The sequence below is a fragment of the Alternaria rosae genome (genome assembly GCF_020736505.1).
Source record: "Alternaria rosae strain MPI-PUGE-AT-0040 chromosome Unknown BKA58scaffold_9, whole genome shotgun sequence".
Lineage (NCBI taxonomy): Eukaryota > Fungi > Ascomycota > Dothideomycetes > Pleosporales > Pleosporaceae > Alternaria > Alternaria rosae.
The window spans coordinates 539,598-561,934 of NW_025763578.1; the positions used below are offsets into that span (position 1 = coordinate 539,598).

At 51.9% G+C, this 22,337-nt stretch overlaps 10 protein-coding genes and 1 non-coding gene across 11 annotated transcripts; 6 read left to right on the plus strand and 5 right to left on the minus strand.

Annotated features, from left to right (window-relative positions):
* The first annotated feature begins 466 nt into the window (after nucleotides 1-466).
* BKA58DRAFT_234946 (uncharacterized protein) lies at nucleotides 467-1,928 on the plus strand. The gene is made up of 3 exons (XM_046166565.1): nucleotides 467-684; nucleotides 733-1,216; nucleotides 1,263-1,928. The coding sequence occupies exons 1-3, from the start codon at nucleotides 650-652 to the stop codon at nucleotides 1,728-1,730; spliced, it is 987 nt and encodes a 328-aa protein (XP_046021845.1). The 5' UTR covers nucleotides 467-649; the 3' UTR covers nucleotides 1,731-1,928.
* Nucleotides 1,929-2,453: 525 nt separating this feature from the next.
* Nucleotides 2,454-3,556, plus strand: BKA58DRAFT_322552 (uncharacterized protein; the record flags this gene model as incomplete). Its single annotated transcript, XM_046167856.1, has 3 exons — nucleotides 2,454-2,707; nucleotides 2,765-2,901; nucleotides 2,955-3,556. 3 exons carry the CDS (start codon nucleotides 2,454-2,456, stop codon nucleotides 3,554-3,556), a joined length of 993 nt encoding a protein of 330 aa, XP_046021846.1.
* A 245-nt stretch (nucleotides 3,557-3,801) lies between these two features.
* BKA58DRAFT_404703 (uncharacterized protein) lies at nucleotides 3,802-4,146 on the minus strand (the record flags this gene model as incomplete). Its single annotated transcript, XM_046171863.1, has 1 exon — nucleotides 3,802-4,146. The coding sequence occupies one exon, from the start codon at nucleotides 4,144-4,146 to the stop codon at nucleotides 3,802-3,804; it is 345 nt and encodes a 114-aa protein (XP_046021847.1).
* A 931-nt stretch (nucleotides 4,147-5,077) lies between these two features.
* Nucleotides 5,078-5,536, minus strand: BKA58DRAFT_322768 (HotDog domain-containing protein; the record flags this gene model as incomplete). The annotated part of the gene is made up of 1 exon (XM_046167872.1): nucleotides 5,078-5,536. The coding sequence occupies one exon, from the start codon at nucleotides 5,534-5,536 to the stop codon at nucleotides 5,078-5,080; it is 459 nt and encodes a 152-aa protein (XP_046021848.1).
* Nucleotides 5,537-5,595: 59 nt separating this feature from the next.
* On the plus strand, nucleotides 5,596-9,393 carry BKA58DRAFT_391040 (PXA domain-containing protein). Its single transcript, XM_046170879.1, has 3 exons — nucleotides 5,596-6,367; nucleotides 6,414-6,763; nucleotides 6,821-9,393. The coding sequence occupies exons 1-3, from the start codon at nucleotides 5,616-5,618 to the stop codon at nucleotides 9,130-9,132; spliced, it is 3,414 nt and encodes a 1,137-aa protein (XP_046021849.1). The 5' UTR covers nucleotides 5,596-5,615; the 3' UTR covers nucleotides 9,133-9,393.
* Nucleotides 9,261-10,336, minus strand: BKA58DRAFT_462356 (uncharacterized protein). Its single transcript, XM_046174844.1, has 4 exons — nucleotides 10,277-10,336; nucleotides 10,098-10,224; nucleotides 9,779-10,054; nucleotides 9,261-9,717 (listed from the first exon to the last, which is right to left on the minus strand). The coding sequence occupies exons 1-4, from the start codon at nucleotides 10,318-10,320 to the stop codon at nucleotides 9,388-9,390; spliced, it is 777 nt and encodes a 258-aa protein (XP_046021850.1). The 5' UTR covers nucleotides 10,321-10,336; the 3' UTR covers nucleotides 9,261-9,387.
* Nucleotides 10,337-11,462: 1,126 nt separating this feature from the next.
* On the plus strand, nucleotides 11,463-11,816 carry BKA58DRAFT_442969 (uncharacterized protein; the record flags this gene model as incomplete). Its single annotated transcript, XM_046173945.1, has 1 exon — nucleotides 11,463-11,816. One exon carries the CDS (start codon nucleotides 11,463-11,465, stop codon nucleotides 11,814-11,816), a length of 354 nt encoding a protein of 117 aa, XP_046021851.1.
* Nucleotides 11,817-11,867: 51 nt separating this feature from the next.
* On the minus strand, nucleotides 11,868-13,471 carry BKA58DRAFT_234979 (uncharacterized protein). The gene is made up of 3 exons (XM_046166566.1): nucleotides 13,069-13,471; nucleotides 12,647-13,020; nucleotides 11,868-12,568 (listed from the first exon to the last, which is right to left on the minus strand). Exons 1-3 carry the CDS (start codon nucleotides 13,127-13,129, stop codon nucleotides 12,137-12,139), a joined length of 867 nt encoding a protein of 288 aa, XP_046021852.1. The 5' UTR covers nucleotides 13,130-13,471; the 3' UTR covers nucleotides 11,868-12,136.
* Nucleotides 13,472-13,701: 230 nt separating this feature from the next.
* Nucleotides 13,702-15,790, plus strand: BKA58DRAFT_472080 (EthD domain-containing protein; the record flags this gene model as incomplete). Its single annotated transcript, XM_046175262.1, has 3 exons — nucleotides 13,702-13,851; nucleotides 13,926-14,163; nucleotides 14,877-15,790. 3 exons carry the CDS (start codon nucleotides 13,702-13,704, stop codon nucleotides 15,788-15,790), a joined length of 1,302 nt encoding a protein of 433 aa, XP_046021853.1.
* Nucleotides 15,791-17,743: 1,953 nt separating this feature from the next.
* On the plus strand, nucleotides 17,744-20,185 carry BKA58DRAFT_235002 (hexose transporter protein). The gene is made up of 5 exons (XM_046166567.1): nucleotides 17,744-18,380; nucleotides 18,430-18,929; nucleotides 18,982-19,301; nucleotides 19,353-19,814; nucleotides 19,867-20,185. The coding sequence occupies exons 1-5, from the start codon at nucleotides 18,220-18,222 to the stop codon at nucleotides 20,020-20,022; spliced, it is 1,599 nt and encodes a 532-aa protein (XP_046021854.1). The 5' UTR covers nucleotides 17,744-18,219; the 3' UTR covers nucleotides 20,023-20,185.
* A 1,949-nt stretch (nucleotides 20,186-22,134) lies between these two features.
* BKA58DRAFT_t75 lies at nucleotides 22,135-22,206 on the minus strand. The gene has a single exon. It is a non-coding gene; the product is annotated as a tRNA-Ala (tRNA).
* Nucleotides 22,207-22,337: the final 131 nt, after the last annotated feature.

A 22,337-nucleotide genomic window follows, 5' to 3' on the forward strand; every position in this document is an offset into this window, starting at 1 on the left:
CCTTTCATATCTTTAAACTTCACAATGATCCCCCCTCGTCGCAGTATCTACCAAAGTTCTTATCGAAACCTTCGCGGTCGGTCCTTCGTCGTTCGTTGGACAATTCCGTGTGCGAAAAACTTCCGCGCACCTGTCTTTTTGGGACAAGTGCCATGCGAAATAAAGAAGAACACCCGTTTCAGCTACAGTCTGCTGACTGCTTTTGAGAATGCCATGCGGCTACCCCACAATCTTCCAGCGTTCGGCTGTTCTCGTTCCACGAGTATGCACCTTCGGTATTAAACACTATCGATAAGACTCATGATCCTGGTCCATCTGGGGCTACGGCTAATATACTTACAACCTTTCATTGGTGCAGTTGACGAGTTTCATATCAAAACGCTTCTTTTGCACCCATCAGTGCCGGAAGCTAGGTGGTTTTCTTCCTGAGCTTTACCCTTCTGTCCATGTGGTCATGAGTTGTTTAAGTTCTGAGCGCCCAGAGGGCGGTGTTGTAAATGCGTATATACAGCAGCGGTGCTGCAGGGACGTGGTCTCATCTGTGACCTCTGACATTGTCGCAATAACCGCACAGTCCAAGTAAGCCTCGAAAGATACCTGCAGCGCGAGCTTTTACGTGGTATCCTTGCACCTGCCAAATACTACCGAGATGTTTGTAACTCCTGTCATCGTTAGTAGCCATGTGTGAGTGTTTATGTTGACGTTCAATGTCGCAATTGCTTACTTGTCTAGTCTGGATCCTTCTGCTATATATGGCTCGAAGCGAGGCAGCGTAGTTCGCAATGAACTTTCGCAAAGACATAGTATAGCTTCTTCCGACGCATCCTTCGGCTGTCTCCATCGGACGTCCTCCACGAGTTCCAACGCCTCAATTTCAACTGCAGCCTCTTCCACTCCTTCAATCAGCGACCAAAATCGCCGTCCCAAGCATCGCAAGACTATCTCGAACAGCTCAATAGCCCGACTTTTCTTACAGAAGAACAAGCCCCAAGACGTTCGCCCAAAGCAAGCCGAAGCATTGCCCACTTCAGCTTCTGTAACGCCTACTCCGTCTTCGCCCATGACCGTTGCCACCTCGAATTCACCACCTGCTGCGGAGTGGCAGTGCTCTGATCTAGTGGTGCGATCTAAGCGGGATGTTTACCACGTCGATAGGTCGATCATGTGCTATCATTCGCGATGGTTTGCACGGGTCTGCGCAGTTGTTATGTCGCCCGTATGTTCACTCATTTCTCTATTCTCAACCCCACTGACTCGAGCAGAAATCGTCAAAAGGTATTATCGATCTGAGCGCCGACGACCCAGCAGCCGTCGCAGCCATGATGCAGTACTGCTACCAACTGGATTACACGGATCAATTAGCTGGCTCAGACCTTGTTGTACCCGAGGACGTCACTCTGCGCTCTCATGTTGACGTGTATATGCTTGCAGAGCGATACGGGATAGCCGGCTTGAAGGCACTCGCACTCAAGAAATTCGAGGACCTCGCGGCCAAGGTGGTCGATGGCGAGGAACAGCAACTACTGCATGCAATTCGTGCTATTTACGCACCTGAGCGAACAGCCAATGCAGAAGATCTCAAGAGGGTGGCGATCAAGCTCTGCGCTGACCACGTGCAAGCCTTCATACATGGTACGGGCAGAACTATGGCGCTTGTATACGAGTCAATGGACGAGCTACCGGACTTCAGAGCGGACCTGTTCGACGAGATGGCATCTCGCTGGAAATAGCGTACGACCGGTAGAGACCGTCTCGGTGACAGTGAAAGGAGCCGAGCCAGTGTGCCGCTTTCGACAACTAGGCAAGCGCGCTACCAGTGTTGACTAGTTCCGAGATTACATTGGGCCTACAGTTTTCACGCCTCACTGGAAGATGTGTCCACCGTCCTCAATTCATTGGCTCGACAATAGAATGTATGGACTTGACAGACGCTCACGTTCACCACCGAATCGGGGTGATTGCTACCAGAATTTCTCCCCGATGACGACGCGGTCCCCTCGTTTCTCACTCACTCCACTTCTCATGGGTGTATAAATACCGAAAATCGCTTCGGAGAGGATCTCCGTCCTAACTATCCTCCACAGGCGACTCAATATAACGGCAGCGAATATTAACAGCAAGTCAACATGAACCAGCAAGATCGCAAGCGTGCCTTCGGCAATGCTTTCCAAGGTGCTTCAAATCTGTCGAGTCACCCACACCGCAAGGCCCTACGCAGTGTCGCTGCTTCGTCTGCTGCTTCGACACCACAAATCTTCTACGCGCCTACATTTTCGTTCGGTCCCGACAAAGAAAATGAGACACCATATTTGCCCGCCCAGGACGAGCTTGCCAAGCCCTTCGACGACTTCAAACATCGTCTTTTGCTTCCTCCACGTACTTCATCTCTTCGTGGCCTATCCGAAGTGCCTGTCGCCGGTAATGTCTTCGAACAGACTTACACTACTCCTCACATGGACATAGACCAAGGCTCAAGTTCGCCGCTGGAACAGGTGTTGGGTGTATATTCCAACGAAGCTGGCCCTATCATCTTCGAGGATCCGGTCAGAGACGTGGGTCCACTGACTCCGAGTGCGCTTCACTTCCAGACTCTTTCACTGCTAGATCCGCCTCGCAGGTATCTGCCCGACTTGGCGTCGCAGTCCGCTGTCGATATTAATGCTGTCCGTACCAGCGTCTTTGTCATGCAGACGACCGATCTTCAATAGTAAGTAGCCGCCATCTTCGTAGTATACGAGAACAATCAAGACTAACGACCATGAAGCTGTTTCTCTGAGATCCAGAAGGACGACGTCATGATCTCCTTCGACAAGGGCAAGCAGATCATGAAGCTCGACAAGTACCTCTTATGTGCTGAGTCTCGCTTCTTCGCACCGATGCTAGACGGTCCATCTATTGCAAGTATTCATTCTGCACTCAGCACATCGTTCATTGCTAACGACGTCAAAAGGAAGGTCAAACACGCTGCATCCGCCTCCGCGACGACTTCCCCTACGCCATCGCAGCCATGATCCAGTACATTCAAGACGGCATCTACATCTTCAACCCCAACATGCGACTAGAGTACGAGAGCATCACCCTTCTGGACCTCCACGTGCACGCGTACGTTGTCGGAAACAAGTACGACGTCGCCAAGCTATGCAACCACGCTATCGGAGAGTACATTAACATCGTCAAAATGGTCCTCAGTATGGGTCTGCCCTCCGGCGAAGACCCAACCGACTTTTCCCACAACTCTGCCGAGGTCGATCACAAGCACCCCGACGCCGACCCTGTCTCATCGGTTCTCAATTCTTTCCTCGACTCTCTAGTTCTTGTCTGGCGCAACACTATAGATGGGAACGATATGTTGCGCCAGGCTGTTCTCGAGCTACTGAAACCTGACATCAACCAACTTATGCGCTTGAAGTTCTTCCAGACGCTGATGTTGGACTTGACGGGCTTTGGTGGTGATCTCGTTGACAGTTTAGCTGAGGACGGGTTCGACGTCCAGGCTTGGCCTGCCATAGGCGGCATGTGGCAGAGGGCTAGGGTCAAGTTTGGCACCGCCATGTAGATGGGTTCACGTGGGGTAGTACTATCGAGCTGTAGCCGAGGATGGCCAAGGCCACGCAGCATAGGGTCTTGTCGATACCTAGATAGCTTTACAGCGATCAGGAATGATTAAGATGATGAACTACGGCGCTGCAGAAACACCTAAAACACACAGTATAATACCCACTCACTCCACATCCCTCCTCCACCTTCCTCCCAATCGTCTCGTATGCTCACCCTTCAACACCGTTTGCCACTCTCGACTAACTAACATCTCCGGCTCCTCCCAAACCCCGACGTCATCCCACCCAGACCTCCCCCCGACCTGCTCGAACGCCCCATACCCATTCCACTACTCATACCTCCACTTGTGCGACCTGAACGGCCCATGCCTGTACCACTGCTTATACCGCTGCTGCTCATACCACCATGTCTGCCGCTCATGCCACTGTGTCCCATGCTTGTTCCAATCGTGCTAGAACCGGCCACACTGCCGTTCCGTCGGCAGTGTTTCGTTCCCATGTCGCCAGTGCTGTGTCTGCTTGGGGGATGGTCGATGTAGGAGGTTCCAGTGCCATCGAAGCGGCGGGGGCGGGAGGGTGTGCAGCCCATTTTTTTGCTGTAGTATGTGTGGCTTAGTGTTGACGTAGTATGGGAAGACGCTCAATACAAAGCCGAGGTAGCGTTGATAGTGCTCGTTGATAAGACGCTTTTTATAAGGGAATTCAGTGTTGAGTTGTGAGTGCGTGTCCTCAATGTGATGTGACTGATCAAAGTAGAGCAGACTTTTGAGATTGAGCTGGTCTTCAGTAAGGGATAGTTTTGGATATTGGTGTGTCGTCGCATGTGCTACGAATACTGTGGAGTTCTTATAGAGGTAAGAAGTCTATTCTCCCATGTCTATACCATTGTCTACAGGTACGTCGACGTCAGAGCTAGTACCATTCTACCATATGACATACGCCATGGGCTTAATTTCAAGACACATGATCCTTGATTCTTTGCACTCCAAGATTGCAGCCCCTCCTGCTTGTCTTTGTGGCATAGTCTGTGGGTTCACGGGGAAACCAGGAAGCTTGGCGCGTTGGATGTGTGGCTCAGGCGTGTTGTGATTGGCTGACACGGGCCGAGTGTGGCTCGTGGGTGTGGCGCTAATATACCCGACGCGTGTCCCGCTCTCGCGATGTCGATACCTGGTGTTGAAAACCCAGCTTTTGTTCGTAGGAACCTGTGACATCGGCCCTGCCTAGAACATGCACACTCCTAGGAAAACCTTGGCAGTTTGACAACAAAATGTAGGAAGCTCATCACACCTAATACTGGGACAGCAAACATGCCCTTGATCGAAAAGTCGTGACTACTCATGATATTGGGGGTCATCTACAGTGTGTAGGACCCTCCCACATGCCCATGCTGTCGTCGCTGTAAAGCTAGGCGCGGAATGGTAGCGAGAGGGTCAGTCAATCTTCGCGATCCGAGTGAGCTCGATCGACCATGGAGCGCAGGCCGAGATCTCAAAGAAGATGGCGTGTCATACAAAGGTTCATATCTTTATGAACTTGGTGTGTGATCCAGTGGCTACAATTGGACCTTGCTTGCCATCGACAAGCTTCCAGATGGTCGCTGTGGTGAAAGCGAGGGTTCCGCCAACCTTTCCTGCTCTGCCCTCGATTTCAATGGTGTCACCATCCTTAGCCCCGCTCAGATACGAGATGTGAATGTCTGTCGACACTCCTGCCTTGCTTCGATTATCCCAAGCTGCGATAGCAATGCCACCGACCCAGTCTATCAGTGTCGCGGAGACGGAGCCATGGATGCTTCCGTGAGTGTTCACGTGGTTCTTGGTAAGCGGCAGCTGTGCGCGCACGACGCCTTTGGAGGCATAGGTCAGCTTGATGTCGTCGAGCAGAAACTGGTAAATGGGACTGCTAGGCTTGCGGCCCTCCCAGAACTGCTGGACATGAGCGAGGATCTCGGGGTCGTTGGCTGCGTCGCTGGACATGGCTGATACGGATGCGGGAGAAGTGACGCGTGGAAGTGTGAAGATCGGAATCATGGGGCGGTTTGAAAATAGCGATGCAATGGGCGGCGGGGTCGGCAATACTATTCAGCGCTCGCCCTGCGATCAACAAGCGGCAGCTGTGAAACGGCCAGTACGCCAGTGTCAGCGGCAGGGGACGCCACATAGCCAGTCTGTCGCACCGGACCATGCTTCACTGCAGGCCACGACTTCCTCACGTACTGCAGACCCCAATGTTCGCCTACACACAACCACCATGAGCGACCCCATAGCACCACCCCCGAGCCCGCCCTCCTCCGCACTCGACCACCACCATGACTCGCTCGGCGATAGCACCGCCGTGACGCCGGAAGCAACAAAGGCAGAGGCAGGCGCGCCTCCATTTGACCTCAAGGCTCTCACAGATCGCACCTTGCACTTCTTGGCGACTGCCAGCAATGAGACGCTGGGCGCCTGTCTCGCGGGCCTCGGCGCAGGCACATATCTCATTCTCGGCCGCGTCGGGCTGGTCCTCATAGGCGTTGTAGGTGGCGTAGTCCTCCACGCGACGTGGGAGGGGCATCATGGCGACAACAAGGAGACACAGGGAAAGAGCGCCGACGCGCGGAAGCGAGAGTTGGCCGTCGACATCGCCCAGCGCGTCCTCGACTGGCGGAACGACAAGACACCAGACAAGGGCAAGTCCGGAGACGACGGCTACGACTTCAATGTGCAGCTGTACTCCGGCAAGACGCTCGACTACTCAGACTTCAAGCCAGAGACTGCCGCTGCGCTGACGGAGTTGACGGATGCAGTCATTCGTGACTATGTCAAGTATGTCCTCCGCGCAGTGCCTAGATACTGTTCTAATACAACGCAGGTGGTGGTACTCACCCCTACTGCCTTCCGAAGACACTTTCCCGAACTCGTGCCGCCAAACTCTGACGGCCTTCGTGCTTTCCATATCTGCACACCTCTCCCGAAAGCGACCAGCCGACAATTTCCTTGACTTCGTGACGCGCTCATCCTCTTTCATGATCATACTACTGCAGGAGATCGCCGCCGCAATCCAAGCGTCGCCCGGTGATGTGCCAATCGAAGCGGTCGATATATATCTCAAGATGAGGCGGGATAGCACCCTAGCGAACATCCTGGACCCAGACTACCAGACGAAGCAGTTCAGTGTGGCTGCTGAGGACATCCTACAGAACTATCTGGAACCAAAGACATGTGAGTAAAGTCTACATTGTATCCACAGTCGCGTGCGCTGACCATCACCTACCCCAGACAATTGCGTGCCAGCCCGGTTATTCCTGCACCAAATCCTCGCGAAGCTTATACTTGAGATGATTGTCGTAAGCTGCTCCAAGCCAGAGTGGATCAACGGGTGGATTGTATATCTTCTGGAAGAGGGCGAACCTGAGCTTCTCAATGCTATTGACGCAGGCGTCGAGGGTTCGTCTGAACAATTGCAGAGCGTCAAAGAGAACGCAGAGAACGAGTTGGCCGGTGCAGGAACAACGACCACAGCTGAAAAGAGGGAGCACAAGCGTGTCATGAGCAAGGCGCAAGAAGCTATGGACGATGCGATGAGGGAAGCGCAGCTCCTGAGCCAGATGATTGCCGAGGAAGACGCAAAGCGACTAAAGGAGCAACAAAAGCAAAGCGCGTCTACATCGACCCTGAACGATGACCAGTCCGAGAGTACTACCCAGGGCATAGTCACCCCCTCGTCTTCCGAGGGCGAAGCGCATGGCGATGTTGAGCACTCAGACTTGGCCATTTCAGGACTCTCCGGCCGGTCGTTCTCAGAGACAACACCAGCTTCACCGCCAAGGAGTTCTGAAGACCCACCGGCTCAGGAGGTCAAGAAGGCTTTCACAAGCTTCGATCAGCTTGTGATGCCCCAGCCGCCTACTGCGCTTATGGACAACCCACCCGCAGAAAGACCACCACCATTAACGTTGCACAACAGCACAATGTCCATCTTTGATGACAGCATGCCGGGAGAAAAGGGTACGATCAAGGCCAAGCCGACAGCAGAGTATCTGATCCAGATTGAGCCAAAGTCAAATCATCACACCGGGTGGATGACAGCACGCAAGTACGCCGAGTTCGAGACATTACACGAAGTCATACGTCGGATAGCAGCTATCACCGGAACTTCTGGCTTCAACGAAGCACACGCTACACTGCCACCGTGGAAAGGTCACACCAAGGCGTCGTTGCGTGGAGAACTGGAGCGTTATCTCAACGACGCTGTCAAGTACCAACCACTTGCTGAAAGCGAAGGAATGAAGCGCTTCTTGGACAAGGAACTGGGATCAGGAAAGACCCCTGGTGGTGGCTTCCCAGGAATCGGGTGGGCCGGCCAGACCTTCGATTCAGTGGGTAAAGGGATGATGGGTGTACTTTCAAAAGCGCCGAAAGAGGTTGCTGGCGGTGGCAAAGCTCTCTTCGGTGGAGTCACAGGCGTACTAGGCAGTGTAGCATCACCACTGGGAGGAGGAAAGAAGAACCGCGAGTCGATCAGCAACGCCGCCAGTGCGAACACGTCCGGAAGTCCTCTGAGCCGTACATCATCCAACACAGCGCCAATCCAAACGCGGCAAAGCAGGGCCGAGTCGACCGTCTCCGAACTACCCACGCATATTCGATCGCCGAGCACGTTATCTCTAGTGACCAAACGTACTTCGATGGACTCTGTACGCGATCCCCACTCGCCCGTCATCGACCAGCAGCCAGGACGCGAGGCGCCCATGGAACGTCGGCCATCATACAATCCTGACGGCGATGGCAAGCGTTCGGGGAGGTCTTCCAGATACGGCTCACGAAGCAATAGCCGCGCACCGAGCACGCGCGAGAAGATTGAAGATCTCAGCCCCATGATGGGAGGTGATCAACTAATCAATTTACCGCCAATGCCTAGCGAAATCTCCGACGACTACAGCACCATGCGCAATCAACCAGAGCCAATACAACCCCAAAAGCCTTCGCGGCCATCAACAGACTCCGTGCCCTCACTACCTCGCCGACCATCAGCTACATCACTAACCTCATCCCCTGCCAAATCTTTGAAACCACGCAAATCACCCACCCACACGCCACTATCCGAGCCCGAAACCACCGTCCTCATCGAGCTCTTCTTCGCCGTCATAAACGAACTCTACACCCTCTCTTCCGCCTGGACACTCCGACGCACCCTCCTCAACGCCGCAAAATCCTTTCTCCTGCGCCCAGGAAACCCACAACTCTCCTCCATCACATCACTCCTCCAGACCACCGTTCTCGACGGCAACGCTTCCGACGCCGGACTAGCGTACCATATCAGAAAGATTAGAGAGAACGGTCTGCCAACCGAAGAAGAACTCAAAGGATGGCCGAAGGAGATGAGCGAAGAGGAGAAGGAGAAGTTGAGGGTCAAAGCGAGGAAGTTGCTTGTAGAGAGGGGTATGCCGCAAGCGCTTACGAGTGTTATGGGTCAGGCTGCTAGTGGAGAGGCATTGGGTAAGGTGTTTGATTGTTTGCAAGAACCTAGGGTTGCGAGGGGTGTTATGTTTGGGTTGACTTTGCAAGGACTAAGGGCTATCACGCAGTAATGCTATAGGTAAAGGTGTTCAGGCGTTGGAAGAGACGAGGATTGATATCATGTTGTTTGGTATGACATTTAGCTAACTCAAGAGCTATCCATTGCGCTGTTGCCCATTCGAACGATCATCCCACCTTTTCCCACTGTAACCATGGTATGCTTTTCTGAACATCAATCTGCATCCGAGCTTTTGTCTGGGAAGTCCAATTTCTCAATAGTGAGTTTAGAGGATACCTGTCATCGGTTTGTTGTGTTCGCAGCTGGTCTAGCCCATCTTCTTCAGTAGTATACCGATCGCCAGATCGCCGTGCTTCAAGACCAACGCCTGTATCTCTGGCTTCTTGACAATAGCCATGTGCGTAGAGATGGTCTGAATGATGATGCTCCGTAAGTCGGTGTCCTTGGAAACAGTGGAAGAGAAGGCATGGTCGATGGCAGTGGCGAAAGCGTCACTGTTCCAGAAGTAACCGCAAGCACGCCGGAAGCTTTTGCAGGCCAGCTCTTTGAGGCCAGTGACGACGTACTTATCGGTGATTGCGTACATCTTTGAGTGGTCGAGGAGTTGAGAAGGTGGACCTCGCGCCTTGCAGCATGTCTTGCAAATGAAGCCTTTCCAGGTTGAGCAGCAGTTGACAGAGCAGACATGGTGTGGACACAAAACCCATTTTGCATCCAACGCCCCCGAGATTGATGAACATGACTGCAGGCAAGTGTGGGGGGAATGCATACGTATAGCTGCGTTGATGGACAGCGCTGTATCCCTCGCCTCGCGCGATGATTATCTGCGAAGCGCTGAGCGGTTCCGCATGGTCGATTTCCGTGACACTGTAGAAGTCGTTACCGTACTCGCCGGAGTAAAGGTACTGTACGAGTGATGCGATGACTTTGGGCTCGTCCTTAGAGAGATCGACCACATCATGTTGAGCTCCCTGCTGATTGTCAGATCCATTCATGTCGTTGAAAAGCTCTCCATACCTGGCCACCGAATCTCATAGCTCCAGCGAAGAAGCCGGCGCGTGTGCACACAATTACCTTGTGGACTTTGTAGACGTCATCTCGACACTTGATAGTGAGATCAGAGTATTTGTCCGAGGTGAGACAGCTGTAATAATCGTCAGTCCGATGAGTGTGTCATGAAGGTCTGGAGCACTTGCCTTTGAACGGCATCTACGACCTGAAGGCGCGAAGCGTTTGCCATGTTTGCGCGTGGCTTTGTTGAGTGTTGCGGAGGAGTAACGGTTGTGGACAAAAGACTGCGTCTACAAGTAGTAAGCTAGCGGACTGATGTCACGCTTCGCGCCTCGTTTAAGTAGACCGTTCCGAGGTGAAGGTGGAAGTAAAGGTGAGCGCAAACAAATATCACAATACATGCGCGTCTTTCTAGGGTCTGTGATGGATAACGCGTAATTATTCGTTTCAGTCAAGTAGTCTGCAAAGACAAGCTTCGATGTGCTAGACAGCGGTGATTGCTACGACCAATATCATCTGGAAGTGTGCTGTACTTGCTGCATACAAAACTGAGAAATATTGCAACCATGCGAGACTGGTAACTATGTATTCTCCAACGCAACCCCCAGATGGTGTCAAGGTTTAGATGCAGTATTCGTGATTCAAACGCGAGAGCCGGTTGTGCGCGTCTCGAAGTTTCTGCAACCTTCTCAGTGACGACCCTGCTCGCATCCGGAAAGATTAGGAGCCATGGCGAATAGCGCTAGCGGTATCATATCGGGTGCCCAAGTGGAGAGCTCCTGTACAAGAAGTACGCGGGGGAGAGAGCCAATCTGGAGATGCAGGTAAAAAATGCAGTACATGAAGCCTGCACCAACCAAGGATGGCGACGAATCAAGACACTGGAGACACTTTCTCCGTAAACTCTGGATAGCAATTTAGAGAAAACGCGAAGTGAAAGATAGAGCAAGAACAGTAGGGAACAGGAAGACGTTCGACCACTTCACGACACCATAACTTCGTCGATGCACTTTAATAACCAGCCGAAGTTAACCCGGCTACCCTAAGACCTTGGTCGGTCGCTGCGTGACGCCAACCAGCGGCACTTTTTATGGCTGGAATAATCGCTGGGCCATGGTTGGAGAGCATGGTGGAGTCGAAACTCCATCCACATCTAAACCATGGTACTGAATTCTGATGAAACTATGCATTTTCCTATTGTTATATAAGACCCTACTTCTGCTGTCCCCTTCATGCTCCTCATCATCACGCAGACATCGTACATCCCAAGCCAAAACTTTCAAAAACTGTGATAAACCAACCACTAGAACCAAAACCAAAACAACACAAAACAACATACCAACACACAACAATCCCACCACAGCCAACAAGATGTATTACAAAACCATCATCTTCTCCCTCTTCATCACCCTCGGGCTCAGCCTCCCCATCTTCCCCGTCGCCCGCCCATACATCCCAAGCGGCATAGGCACCCTCCCCCTCATTACCACCAGCGACTTCATTGTCGCGCGGGCAAAGGACAACGATGCAGACGACGGAGCTGTCATCCCCGAGAAATGGAGGCACACTCACGGCAAACTGTTTGAGGAAACCGAAGCAGAGAAGAGATACATGGGAGGAGAATGTAGAGGGGATATCGCCTGTGGAAGCGATGTTCAGGCCGTCAAGGAGGTGGTTCAGGAGAGGGATTTGGGGGACTGCAAGGAGGGTATATGGGGTTGTTAAGAATTTGAAGCTATTGTGAGTTGGGGATGTCAGGGGTCTGGAGATTTTGGGGTTGAATTGAGGGTACACTGAGGGCATTCAGGATGCGTTTTCGAGTTTGAGTTCCACCTCAATCAAGAAACCTGACCACCCTGGCGCCTACGTTGCCGTTCGGTTACCTACTTTACACATTCTCACATTGATGTATGCTACAGGCTTATTCAGGAATTTCCGTGTATGAAGTGGTTTTGCTATTCTCCTTGTGTGTGGGTTCAATCCGATCTGGTAGCGAAAATCTGATTGCACACGTAATACACTCAAACCCTTTACAATATGTGTCCTCATGCCTTTGCCTTCTCTGCATTTAACTTGTCGTTGATAGGCTGTAGCATGTTCGTCATGAATTGCTCATCCAGATCTTGTCCCGAGCCCACACCTTTCGGTGGCTCCACACCCCACTCCGGAATAAGCCTCGTCCCTCCAAGAGTAATTTCCAGTATACTACCACATGGGTACTCTTTCTTCTGTAGCAGATCTAACAGACTAGTCGCGCATGCGTCTGGTGTGAGTGCTTTGTCTGTAGTCACAGAGTATTGCTTGAGTTTCGCGGCGTCGAATAACGGTGTCGCCACGGCGCCAGGACAGAGAGTGGTAATCTTGACGCCAGTGAGTGACTCGGATGGCCCAAGAGACTTGACGAAGCCCACGACAGCGTGTTTTGTCGCACAGTAGAGCGGAGCTGCTAGGTTGCCTGATATGCCGGCTACCGACGCCTATTCTGGTGTCAGATATGCCACCATAGACCACAGGACGGGCCTTCGAGTCGACCCTGACATGTTGGTATGACTTACGATGATACAGACACTGGCTCTTTTGCCCTTCCCCAGACTCTTTCGGATAGCCAATCTCGTTAGTTTGATTGGATGATTCACATTGACTTCAACCTGTTTATACCCTTGATCTTCAGGGTCTTGCCAGAAGTTGGAAAAGGGTGGGTCGAAAAGTCCCGCGCAGATGGCGTATGCATCAGGAACGTCGTTCCATTGCTTTTCGCACGCTTCGAAGAGCTTGTCAAAGTCGGCCCATCGCGTCACGTCGGATTGCACGTAGAGGAGGTTTGACTTGTTGGCAGCAAAGGTATCGAAATCGGATGTTGTCTTGAGGTCCGCTACGAGGATGCGAGCGCCGAGATCATGTGCTTGCTTTGTCACACAAAGACCGATTCCTGTTCATGTTAGATACGCCTTTCCTTCATCGACAGTGGTATAGGTACCAGATGCACCCCCTGTAATAAGGAGTATCTTGCCGTTCAGCGGCTGATCGATAGACGTCATTTTGGCTCAACACTTCACGATGGTAACGTATCTTAGCAAGTGATAACTGTTTATCAAGGCTTCCCAGGAGTCGAAGTGCTTTGATAGACAGTGTCGCTACTCAGTCATGCGGCAGTCGGGTAATAGCTTCCGCCGCCACGACCGAACAACGCCGTTCCCTTGAATGAGGGGCTCCGGGTAACACCACGCCGGATGGCGGGCGTTACCGCTAGCCGTACGTGAGAAGGCCCTTTTATTCATGTGGTGTCGCAGAGCCAAGGTTGTTCTTGCGATTGGTGATTGAGCGCAAAGTGAAGTGGCGGGGTGGAGGGGTGGAGCTCCACCCTTATCGGGCGTACGGTACAAAAGCAAATTGGAGACGTGGTCTACAGCGACAGGTGCACCGATGAACATCGCATCAGTAGTTCAGAATCGTGAGTCCTGAACAAGCACATCGAATTGTGCGTGGGGCGAGTTTGTGATGGACGCCGATCAGGGTTCCTGCAGGCAGTGATGCGTCATCGACCCGGCATCCTCATCTCAGCCACACCACCTGGGCAGCCACATTTGCGACAACTCCAGCAATAGTAACCATGTCGACCGAAGAATTGATACGCATCACTGTTTTTGCGAACCGCAATGCTAAGCTTTCCGAAGATGAGTTCAATGACCATTGGGCGAACAAACATGGTCCTCTCATCACGTCATGGCTCCAACGTCACGGCATAGTCAAATACGTCCAAGTCAGCTTTCCCACCATTCTTCCCTCCTTGTTCGGTATCTCATCGGCTTATATAGCTGTACTGACAGCCCCAAGTATCATACTACATCCAAACACAAAGCGCCCCTAAGCATGCCCACTCTCTCGTACGATGGCATGGCAGACTTTTGGGTGCGGGAATATGAAGATTTTGAGAAGGCGTACAAAGATCCTTTCTACCTGGAGGTTGTGAAGAAGGACGAGGAATTCCTATTCGATACTGAGAGTTTGCGTGTGACTGCTGGCGTGGATCTCTGTGTCATCGAAGATGACAAGGTGGTGCAAGAGCACGCCCGTACATTTTAGATTGCCTGTTTGCGTAGACGAATAAGAAATGGTCACATCTAGATTCGAATATCTGCAAGGATGAGATGCAGATGGATTCCATCGCCTCCAACCCATGGTACTGCGACGGCCCACAGACGACGAGCCAACCACACTTTCCGCAATTACTACTCAAATGCACAAAGATGCTTTCGAATGAGAAATTCCGCAAACTCTGCCCGGCACATACCGCTACAACGAGGAAGCAGAAGTCTTGTTCCTTCGTCTGATCTACCACTCACTACCGGTCTGCACAGGTAGAGCCTTGCCTTCACGTATATGAAGAAACGCTCATAAACCCGGTTCCACGATATCTAGCCATCCCAGTTTTTATATTCACTTCTCTGTACGATTTAAGTTGACCCTCTTCCAGTACGAGGACCTTTCTTGACAGTATAGGAAACCGCAAACATGCCCGTCCTCCTCCTTCCCTTCTCCGTAGCCAGCAGTCGATTTGGCATGAACGGCGCGCATAATGCAGCGACTTTCGAACTAGATACGAGGGCCTTTCCCGACCTTTAGGGCTCAACGATAACTGCAACTCCGTCTTCCAGTATCTTGCATTCAGATCTTCAGATCTTCAGACTTGGGCTGAGGTAGTGAAGCATGGCGTGATACCCAGGTCGAAGAAGAGTAGGTCGTTATGGAATGCACGGAATCACGAGCTATGTTTACAATATGCAGTGCCTAAATACATTAAAGGTAAACCGTGGACGTTAGTGAGCGAGGCAATCGTAGACGCCGACGAAACCCCTGCCATCAAGCCGAAATTTCACCGGTTCCTCGACCTGCCTACTGAACTCCACCTCGAGATCTGGAAACTTGCCCTCGATATCGATACGAACGTGACAGAGGTGCGCGAGGCCGTCAAGAGATATGATAACCCCGCTCGATCGAAATTTCTTCCCAAGTTCTACTATACATCGCACCGAACGTTCGACGAGACGGTCGCCGCCACCATCGAGAATTCACAGATGATGGTTTGTTCATATGTTGACAACCAGTTTCTACGCTCATCTCTGAGTGCAGATCAAAGCCGCTTTAATCTCGTCCGTCACTTGGACTTCAGGTTCCTCAGCTGCTTCAAGGAAGAGTGTGGTGTTAACGCTGATCTAGAACTTGCTTTCGAATGCAAAGGTCTGCGTACCATCAAGCTTAACTTCCACTGCGGCGAACTTACCAGATTGGTTCTTAAGGATGGCCACAACTACCTCGACGACGGTCTATCCCTCTACCCTGCCGAGGGTGAGGAGCTGTTCAACAAATACAAGCTATCTCGGATATTGGACTGCGACGCGTTCAACGCAGTCATCATCGAGCACTCTGGGTATTATAGCCGAATGGCGATGGAGGTGGCCGAGAACTTGGGGAGACTCATAGAGTGGAAGTTCACAGGCAAAGTGCCGAAACAGCTCATAAAGCTTATCCACACCCGTCAGCCGACCAAGCTTCGTGAAAACAACCTTTTTGGCTGGAAGGATTTACAAAGTACACAGATAGGACATCGAGCGGCACCAGAGAGCAGGAACAGACCGAAGCGGATAAACGAGCAGAGCTCGAGGACAAAGCGCTTGGATCGGCTGTACGTAATTAGCTAGCCTATATGTTGGTAGTAATCTCTCTTACCTCCTGACTGTACATTTCTTGAAACAGCAGAGCTCATCGTGGTTCGCCCATCAAATGCTGCGAGACGTGCATGCGGGAAAGGGCCCTTGCCATGTATTCTTCTAGCCACCATGACGAAACTCTCCCGCCATCAATCATTCATCCTTCAGCTTCTTCTCTACCAAGCCTCACTACTTTTGACATAAGATGCCAAGAATCAGGGAGACCAGGCCGTCGACTCGATATGTATTATTGCGACGACAAGAAGGCGGCTGTGCAGTCGTTACACCCGCCAATTTCACTTGCGCAAATCTTCTGCTGAGTCTCGTACTCGAGTGGATTTGACATCTCATTGGGGCTCTGTTATTCGATACCATGATGTCTTCCGATGCCGAACTGTAGTCGAGGGTCCGTTCTTTCGTTCGGTCGCAGAAACTCGGGGGCGGAGACGATAGTACCTAGGTAAGTATTGCGTCGGCATCGTGTTCGGGATACCTAAGTGGCCCACCATCTTGTCGAAGAGTCGTCCCATCAGAACGTGTATCGATCACAGGCGCTGTACCTCCCAGTAAATTTCTACGATGGCAAGCAGCGACTGTGCTGTGCCGTCTGGTGAATTAGCTCAGAGGTGCGCTGAAGAGCACAGGCTCGAAGTCCGGCCCGTCGTTGCTGCTGGGTCAGTCTTCGCACCGTGCCACATCACACTTTGGGGATGAAGGCTGTGAGTAGTGTTGAAATCATGTTCATACTGAGGTCTCAACCATCACCGTGCCGCCTTTCCGCTCTCCGCCCCAGGAAGAATAGCATGCTTGGCGTCTAGCAATATTCCACCACAACGCCACCACCAGATGTAGCCGGCTAAATGTGTGATCCGCTATCGAGTGAGCTGCGCAGTCCCGGCTGACCGGGGCCTGTCTTCGCCAGGGCGAGGCCTGGTGTCATGTCTCTAAGCGCCATCAATCACGACATGAATACACAACGCGAAAAGAGGAACGGGGTGGAGCGTTCTGCGGTGGAAAGAGGGGCCCCACTAGCCTATTCGCTTGCGCATGAACAATATACTGTCGATTCCAACAGCTCGGCGCGTGGAATTCTCTACACACATATGCCTCCCAGGAAATTGAATGTGTCGCATTAGTACGAGCACCGACCTCGCAATTGATTACCTCCATGGTTGCCGCCGGTGCATGCCGCCAAGGCTGCACGTGGCCTGCAACATAGCTCCGATGTGCACCTGGACACCGTCCCGCCTCGTCGCTTGCGCGTATGCACAGCGTGGCTTCCCCCTAACCATTTGCACACCCTATCCGGATGCGTACATCGAAGCCGTCTGAGCCTTATCGACGTCTGCCAATGCGAAAAATCATGAAACGACTTCGCCAGTACAAATGTTTTGTAAGGGCTAGTCACAGAGCTCCAGATCCGGCGCGCAGGCCCATTTATCCATCTTGGCTGGTCCTGGCATCGCATGGTAAGCTTGACCTACCGTGAGCGGACTCTTGGTTGGCTCTTCCAAGCCTTGAGTGCAGAACACCAAGAGGCATACCGGATGCTAAGCAAAATTATCCGCGGGACGAGTCGCCTGTTCAGATGGGGATCCAGAGCTATCGAGGTGTCTTACAATCAAGCCCGGGGGCGCCTCAAGCCTCAACGCTGGGCATAGCGGAATAGCAACAGAATCGGGGAACGCATGGCTTGATGGCGAAAATCACTCGGCGGATCGGCTTCGACATCTCATGATGAAGGAGTCTATCATCTCATGAGTCGAAGCAGACCGAGGCATAGGAACCAATAGACCTCGCCAGCAGTCGCCTTTGCACATGTCGCTACTCCAAAATGCAACATAATGTTGTCGTATCTGGCTATCACGAAATTAATATCAAGGCGCTTTCGAGGGCCAATGAATGACAACAACCCGTGTCTGGGTCTATTGTCAAATGTGATCACACGTTCTAGCGCCACCAGGTTATAGACTTCTGGAAGACAGCCGGACGCCCCATGGGGAGACAGCAATTTGCATCGGACGTTGGATATCTCCGTTGGCGTACAATGCCTAGATATGACAAGACGGGACTTCTCTGTTCTTGTAAGTCTAGTCCCACGGCGCTACGGGCCTGGTGCCAACAGATCGCTCGGTGGAGCTTTCTTGGTATCATCTTACTGGCCCTTCCCGCCGTTACTGTCAGCCAGTCTTCCTGCAAAGTGCGGTACCCATGTCCGTCAACCCGCGGTGGAACAAGCATGGGAGCATCCCATCCGGGGTGTGGGGTCGCTTGCAGTGGAGGTGGATCGAATATAAGTACTCGACGCCGGACGAGGGTCATTCTCAACCCAAAGGGACTTTGCCCATCAGTAGCACAGTCTACTCGTCCTGAACTTCGGTCAATCTTTCACTTAACATTTCCATCGTTCTTTATTCAAGATGGTTGGTATGCACGTCGGAGCCGCCAAGGGCAACAGCGCCGTCCGCGAGGATGTGCCTGAGTTCGAGAAGGTCATTTGGTACAAGGACCCGAATATGCGAAAGCTGTTCTGGCACTCTTCGGTCCTTTGCATTGCCTCCGCCACTACTGGTTACGACGGGTGAGTGGATTTCCCAGTAATGCATTGAGATTTGCTGACCATCTTCTAGCATGATGATGAACTCTTCGCAGCAGATGAGCAAATGGCAGGACTACTTCGATGAGCCGACCGGTAACCGACTGGGTCTCATGAACAACATGTACAACATCGGTTCGATCGTCAGCTTCTTCCTCGTCCCATTCCTGACCCAGTGGACCGGACGCAAGATCCCAATCGCCGTCGGTTGCTCCATCATGATCGCTGGTGCCCTTGTCTCGACCTTCTCTACGAACTGGCAGATCTACATGGGTGGCCGTTTCATCCTCGGTTTTGGTAACTCTTTCGCCCAGATGTGCTCGCCTATTCTTCTCACCGAGATCTGCCATCCTCAGCACCGTGGTATCTTCACCGCCGTATACAACTGCCTGTGGAACTTGGGTGCACTCTTCGTCGCATGGATCGCATGGGGTACATCTCAGGCGGACAACCACTGGTCTTGGAGGTCTATCACCCTTCTTCAGGCTCTACCCTCGTTTCTCCAGCTCTGCTTCCTTTGGTGGGTTCCTGAGAGTAAGTCAAACTTTACACTGGATAAAAAATACATGCTGACGTTGCTTCCTAGGCCCACGTTGGTTGATCTCCAAGGAGCGCTATGAGGAGGCCCTGGACACTCTCGCCTACTACCATGCCGGTGGTGACCGAAACAACGCCACGGTCCAGTTCGAATACGTCGAGATGAGGGAGGTCATTCGTCTTGAAGCCGATGCAAACAAGAACTCTAGCTATGTCGACTTTGTCAAGACCAAGGGTAACCGATGGAGGTTGGCTATCCTCATCTCTCTTGGTATCATCTCCCAGTACTCCGGCAACGCGCTCTTCTCCAACTACATCAACTTGGTCTATGAGGGTGCCGGCATTACCAGCGAAAACCAGAAGATGGGTGTAAGTATCGCTAAATTGTTGCATGAAATCACTTACTAACATTTGGATCAGCTTACCGGTGGTGAACGTATCTTGGCTCTTTGTGTGTCCGTCTACGCCGCTACTTTGATCGACAAGGTTGGTCGTCGTCCGCTCTTCCTCGGCGCAACCACTGGTATGGTCGTCTCATTCGTCTGCTGGACCATCACCTGCGCCATCTACGAGAACTCCGGCGACACCAACTCCGCAGCCGGTTACGCTCAGATTCCATTTGTCTGGATCTTCGGTGTCTTCTACGCTTTCGCCTGGTCTGGTCTGCTTGTTGCCTACGCTCTCGAAATTCTGCCTTACGCTCTCCGTGCTAAGGGTCTCATGATTATGAACATCACTGTGCAGGCTATTCTTGCCGTTGGTGGTCAGACGAACCCCGTCGCATGGGACAACCTTCCTAAGCACTGGAACTTGGCTCTCTTCTACACCCTCTGGATTACCGTCGAACTTGTCTTTGTCTACTTCGTCTACCCCGAGACCAAGGTATGTACACTCCTGATCTACCCATGAAAACAATGCTAATGTTGTACAACAGGGTCCTACACTTGAGGAGATCGCCCGTATCTTCGACGGTCCCGCCGCAGTCGCTCCCGTGGACATGGATTCTATCGCCAGACAGGCTGCTAAGGAGCGCCTCAACAACCTCAGTGATGAGAAGGAGCCCCACGTCGAGCAGAGCCACGTTGTTTAGGGTACTAGACTTCACTCATTAGTATTTCATGTCGCATGAATAGGGGAGGTTGGCCTTCGTAGTTTTGGCATTCGCTATCCTTAGAGCAGTCTTTACTTCAATATACCCACTGCTTTGGTACACATTGTTTGATGACTTCTTGCTTCATTAATTTAGAGTGACTACGCTTCAGAATATGGGCGCAGGGCCTTCGGCACTGATCTCCCACGAAAGGCACGTATTAGGGCGCCGGCCAAGACGCCAAACTGTGCTAATCTGGTGTTCACCCCGCAATCATTTGAGCGATTTCCACACTCCGTCTCATCTCCTCTCAACCCGTCTTGGCATCCAACATTGAAGGGCCCGTCCGTGTCTGGCGCGTCAGCAGGTTATCGCTCAGCTTTATCAACCACCCTGATCCTTCTTCATCCGAAGAGCACCTTGAATCACACCACACTCATCTCGGTCGGTCGGTCATATTACCATCTCACCGCCTCCAAATGTTCCATCACTGGAGTTCCTCAGGAGCATCTCCGGACGCGATATACATAAGACGGCAATTGTGAGTCTACGAATCGGAGAGCCAGGGCGCTGACGCCGTATGCCTCTTCGTTGCGCCGGATGCACGTACCTCACAAGCGCTGTGAGTCTGCAGAAACAGTAGAGCCATTTGCCGACCTTGTATCAACAAAGCGATTTAAGAGACTATAATGTTGTTTGTCGGCATGAAAAGCAACACAATAGGAGCGCAGATTTGCGCCGACTGTTTTGCAAGTCCTCGCATAATCAATCCTCTGTAATATACCAAGGCACACAACACATTTGCCGATGATGCAGCACTTTATGATAGATTTACTAACGACCGGGCGAGGAACGCATTCCTTTCGTCCATGCGGAAGGTCATTAATAATCGGAGCAAAGACCTTCGCGGAAGCAGCACAGGGAAGAAGATTGACAGGCTATGGACTACAAGGAGATGTTATTGGCTACGCAAGCCAAACAACGGTTGACAACCTATGGCAACGGTAGTTGCGCCAGGCGCTGTTGCTTCAGTCCCTCCATCAGCCCTTCCATAGAGAAGACGAATTAAATGCACGTTTCGTTCATAGTCCACACCCAAAACAACAAGTGAGACGAGTTTCGAATAGGCAAACGATACCAATCCCCGCGAAAGCGAAGAAAGGTCGGTCTCGCGAAAAGCGCGACGAATGAGTACAAGAAAAAGATAGAAGACTGGGCCAACGAGCAGATGTACCCGCGTCCGACGCTTGAGCAACAAGCCGCCCTCTCGCGCTGTGTCGAAAATTATTACATCGAGTCCGATCCACAATTCTTCGGGAAAGAGGACGCACAGGGGCTTTCTAGGCGACACTTTTGCGCGATGCTAAGGACGCGCGCTGACCCGACCTCTACACTGCCAACAGACGTGATGCGCAACTACAATAGCACGATGCAAAATGCTTTCAAAGACCCATGGAAGGGGACGGTGCTACAAGAGCTTCTGGACACTGTGAGGCTGGCTTTGAACGCGGACCCGTCACTGGGTTCGCCAGATCATGTGGCGATTAATGCCTTTAGACATGCGGTCGAGTGAGGACAGCATTTGCTGCGAGCGAAGGGTGAACCAAGACCGTCTTTGCGAGATTGTACTTTATTCCACAGAGGTGTATACGATTACATCTTCTCCGATGCGGAGCTACTCAACAGACTCAAAGGGTAGATCTGTAGGGGGTTCTTTGCGGAGTACAAGAGTAACATAACCATATTGAAGTCGGCATACTTTTGTCGCATGTGCTCAAAACTGATGCATTACACTGATCTACCACGCTGGTCAATATGCAGCTATTGTCACGTTACTTTGACCAAGGGGTTGATAGAGATGAGGGATATCCAATGCTGCCCACAGCCCCCACACGCCCAAAGCCAATTAGGCAATTACAAAATAAGAACATGGCCGAACGATAGCAGCAGACATGAGTATAGACGCGAGTTCTTGAGCAAAGAAGCTGCATCCCCCGCATAGAGCGACGGGTCGTCATGTTCGTCTTACCTAAAAAAAAATCTCAAAAATCCCTAAATCTCCACCACACTCTCTTATGCCCTCCAGCACAGCAGCGCAGAAGCGCAAAAAGATGGACTTGCAGGGAATCGAACCCTGGACCACTCCCATGCTAAGGGAGTATTATACCACTAAACCACAAGCCCGGTTTTGCTGTTCTACGCTGAGAACTGACGAATTCACCGCCGCCCAGAAGGGAGCGGGGATCGGTGATCGGTGATTGATGAAAAACCACCAAAATACAATTTATATATTCTTATACAATTGTCTGCTGCGA

What these genes read in the sequence shown, in the direction of transcription:
- BKA58DRAFT_391040 (XM_046170879.1), top strand. Translation starts at nt 5,616, where the DNA reads ATGGGCGGCGGGGTCGGCAATACTATTCAGCGCTCGCCCTGCGATCAA. An exon ending in GTCATTCGTGACTATGTCAA is followed by an intron (nt 6,368 to 6,413) that starts GTATGTCCTCCG and finishes AATACAACGCAG; the next exon opens with GTGGTGGTACTCACCCCTAC. An exon ending in CTATCTGGAACCAAAGACAT is followed by an intron (nt 6,764 to 6,820) that starts GTGAGTAAAGTC and finishes CACCTACCCCAG; the next exon opens with ACAATTGCGTGCCAGCCCGG.
- BKA58DRAFT_234979 (XM_046166566.1), bottom strand. Translation starts at nt 13,129, where the DNA reads ATGACGTCTATCGATCAGCCGCTGAACGGCAAGATACTCCTTATTACA. An exon ending in TATTACAGGGGGTGCATCTG is followed by an intron (nt 13,021 to 13,068) that starts GTACCTATACCA and finishes TAACATGAACAG; the next exon opens with GAATCGGTCTTTGTGTGACA. An exon ending in GAGCCAGTGTCTGTATCATC is followed by an intron (nt 12,569 to 12,646) that starts GTAAGTCATACC and finishes ACACCAGAATAG; the next exon opens with GCGTCGGTAGCCGGCATATC.
- BKA58DRAFT_234946 (XM_046166565.1), top strand. Translation starts at nt 650, where the DNA reads ATGTTTGTAACTCCTGTCATCGTTAGTAGCCATGT. An exon ending in GTCATCGTTAGTAGCCATGT is followed by an intron (nt 685 to 732) that starts GTGAGTGTTTAT and finishes TTACTTGTCTAG; the next exon opens with TCTGGATCCTTCTGCTATAT. An exon ending in GCGCAGTTGTTATGTCGCCC is followed by an intron (nt 1,217 to 1,262) that starts GTATGTTCACTC and finishes TGACTCGAGCAG; the next exon opens with AAATCGTCAAAAGGTATTAT.
- BKA58DRAFT_462356 (XM_046174844.1), bottom strand. Translation starts at nt 10,320, where the DNA reads ATGGCAAACGCTTCGCGCCTTCAGGTCGTAGATGCCGTTCAAAG. An exon ending in GTCGTAGATGCCGTTCAAAG is followed by an intron (nt 10,225 to 10,276) that starts GCAAGTGCTCCA and finishes CGATTATTACAG; the next exon opens with CTGTCTCACCTCGGACAAAT. An exon ending in CTATGAGATTCGGTGGCCAG is followed by an intron (nt 10,055 to 10,097) that starts GTATGGAGAGCT and finishes TCTGACAATCAG; the next exon opens with CAGGGAGCTCAACATGATGT.
- BKA58DRAFT_235002 (XM_046166567.1), top strand. Translation starts at nt 18,220, where the DNA reads ATGGTTGGTATGCACGTCGGAGCCGCCAAGGGCAACAGCGCCGTCCGC. An exon ending in GCCACTACTGGTTACGACGG is followed by an intron (nt 18,381 to 18,429) that starts GTGAGTGGATTT and finishes ACCATCTTCTAG; the next exon opens with CATGATGATGAACTCTTCGC. An exon ending in TCGTCTACCCCGAGACCAAG is followed by an intron (nt 19,815 to 19,866) that starts GTATGTACACTC and finishes GTTGTACAACAG; the next exon opens with GGTCCTACACTTGAGGAGAT.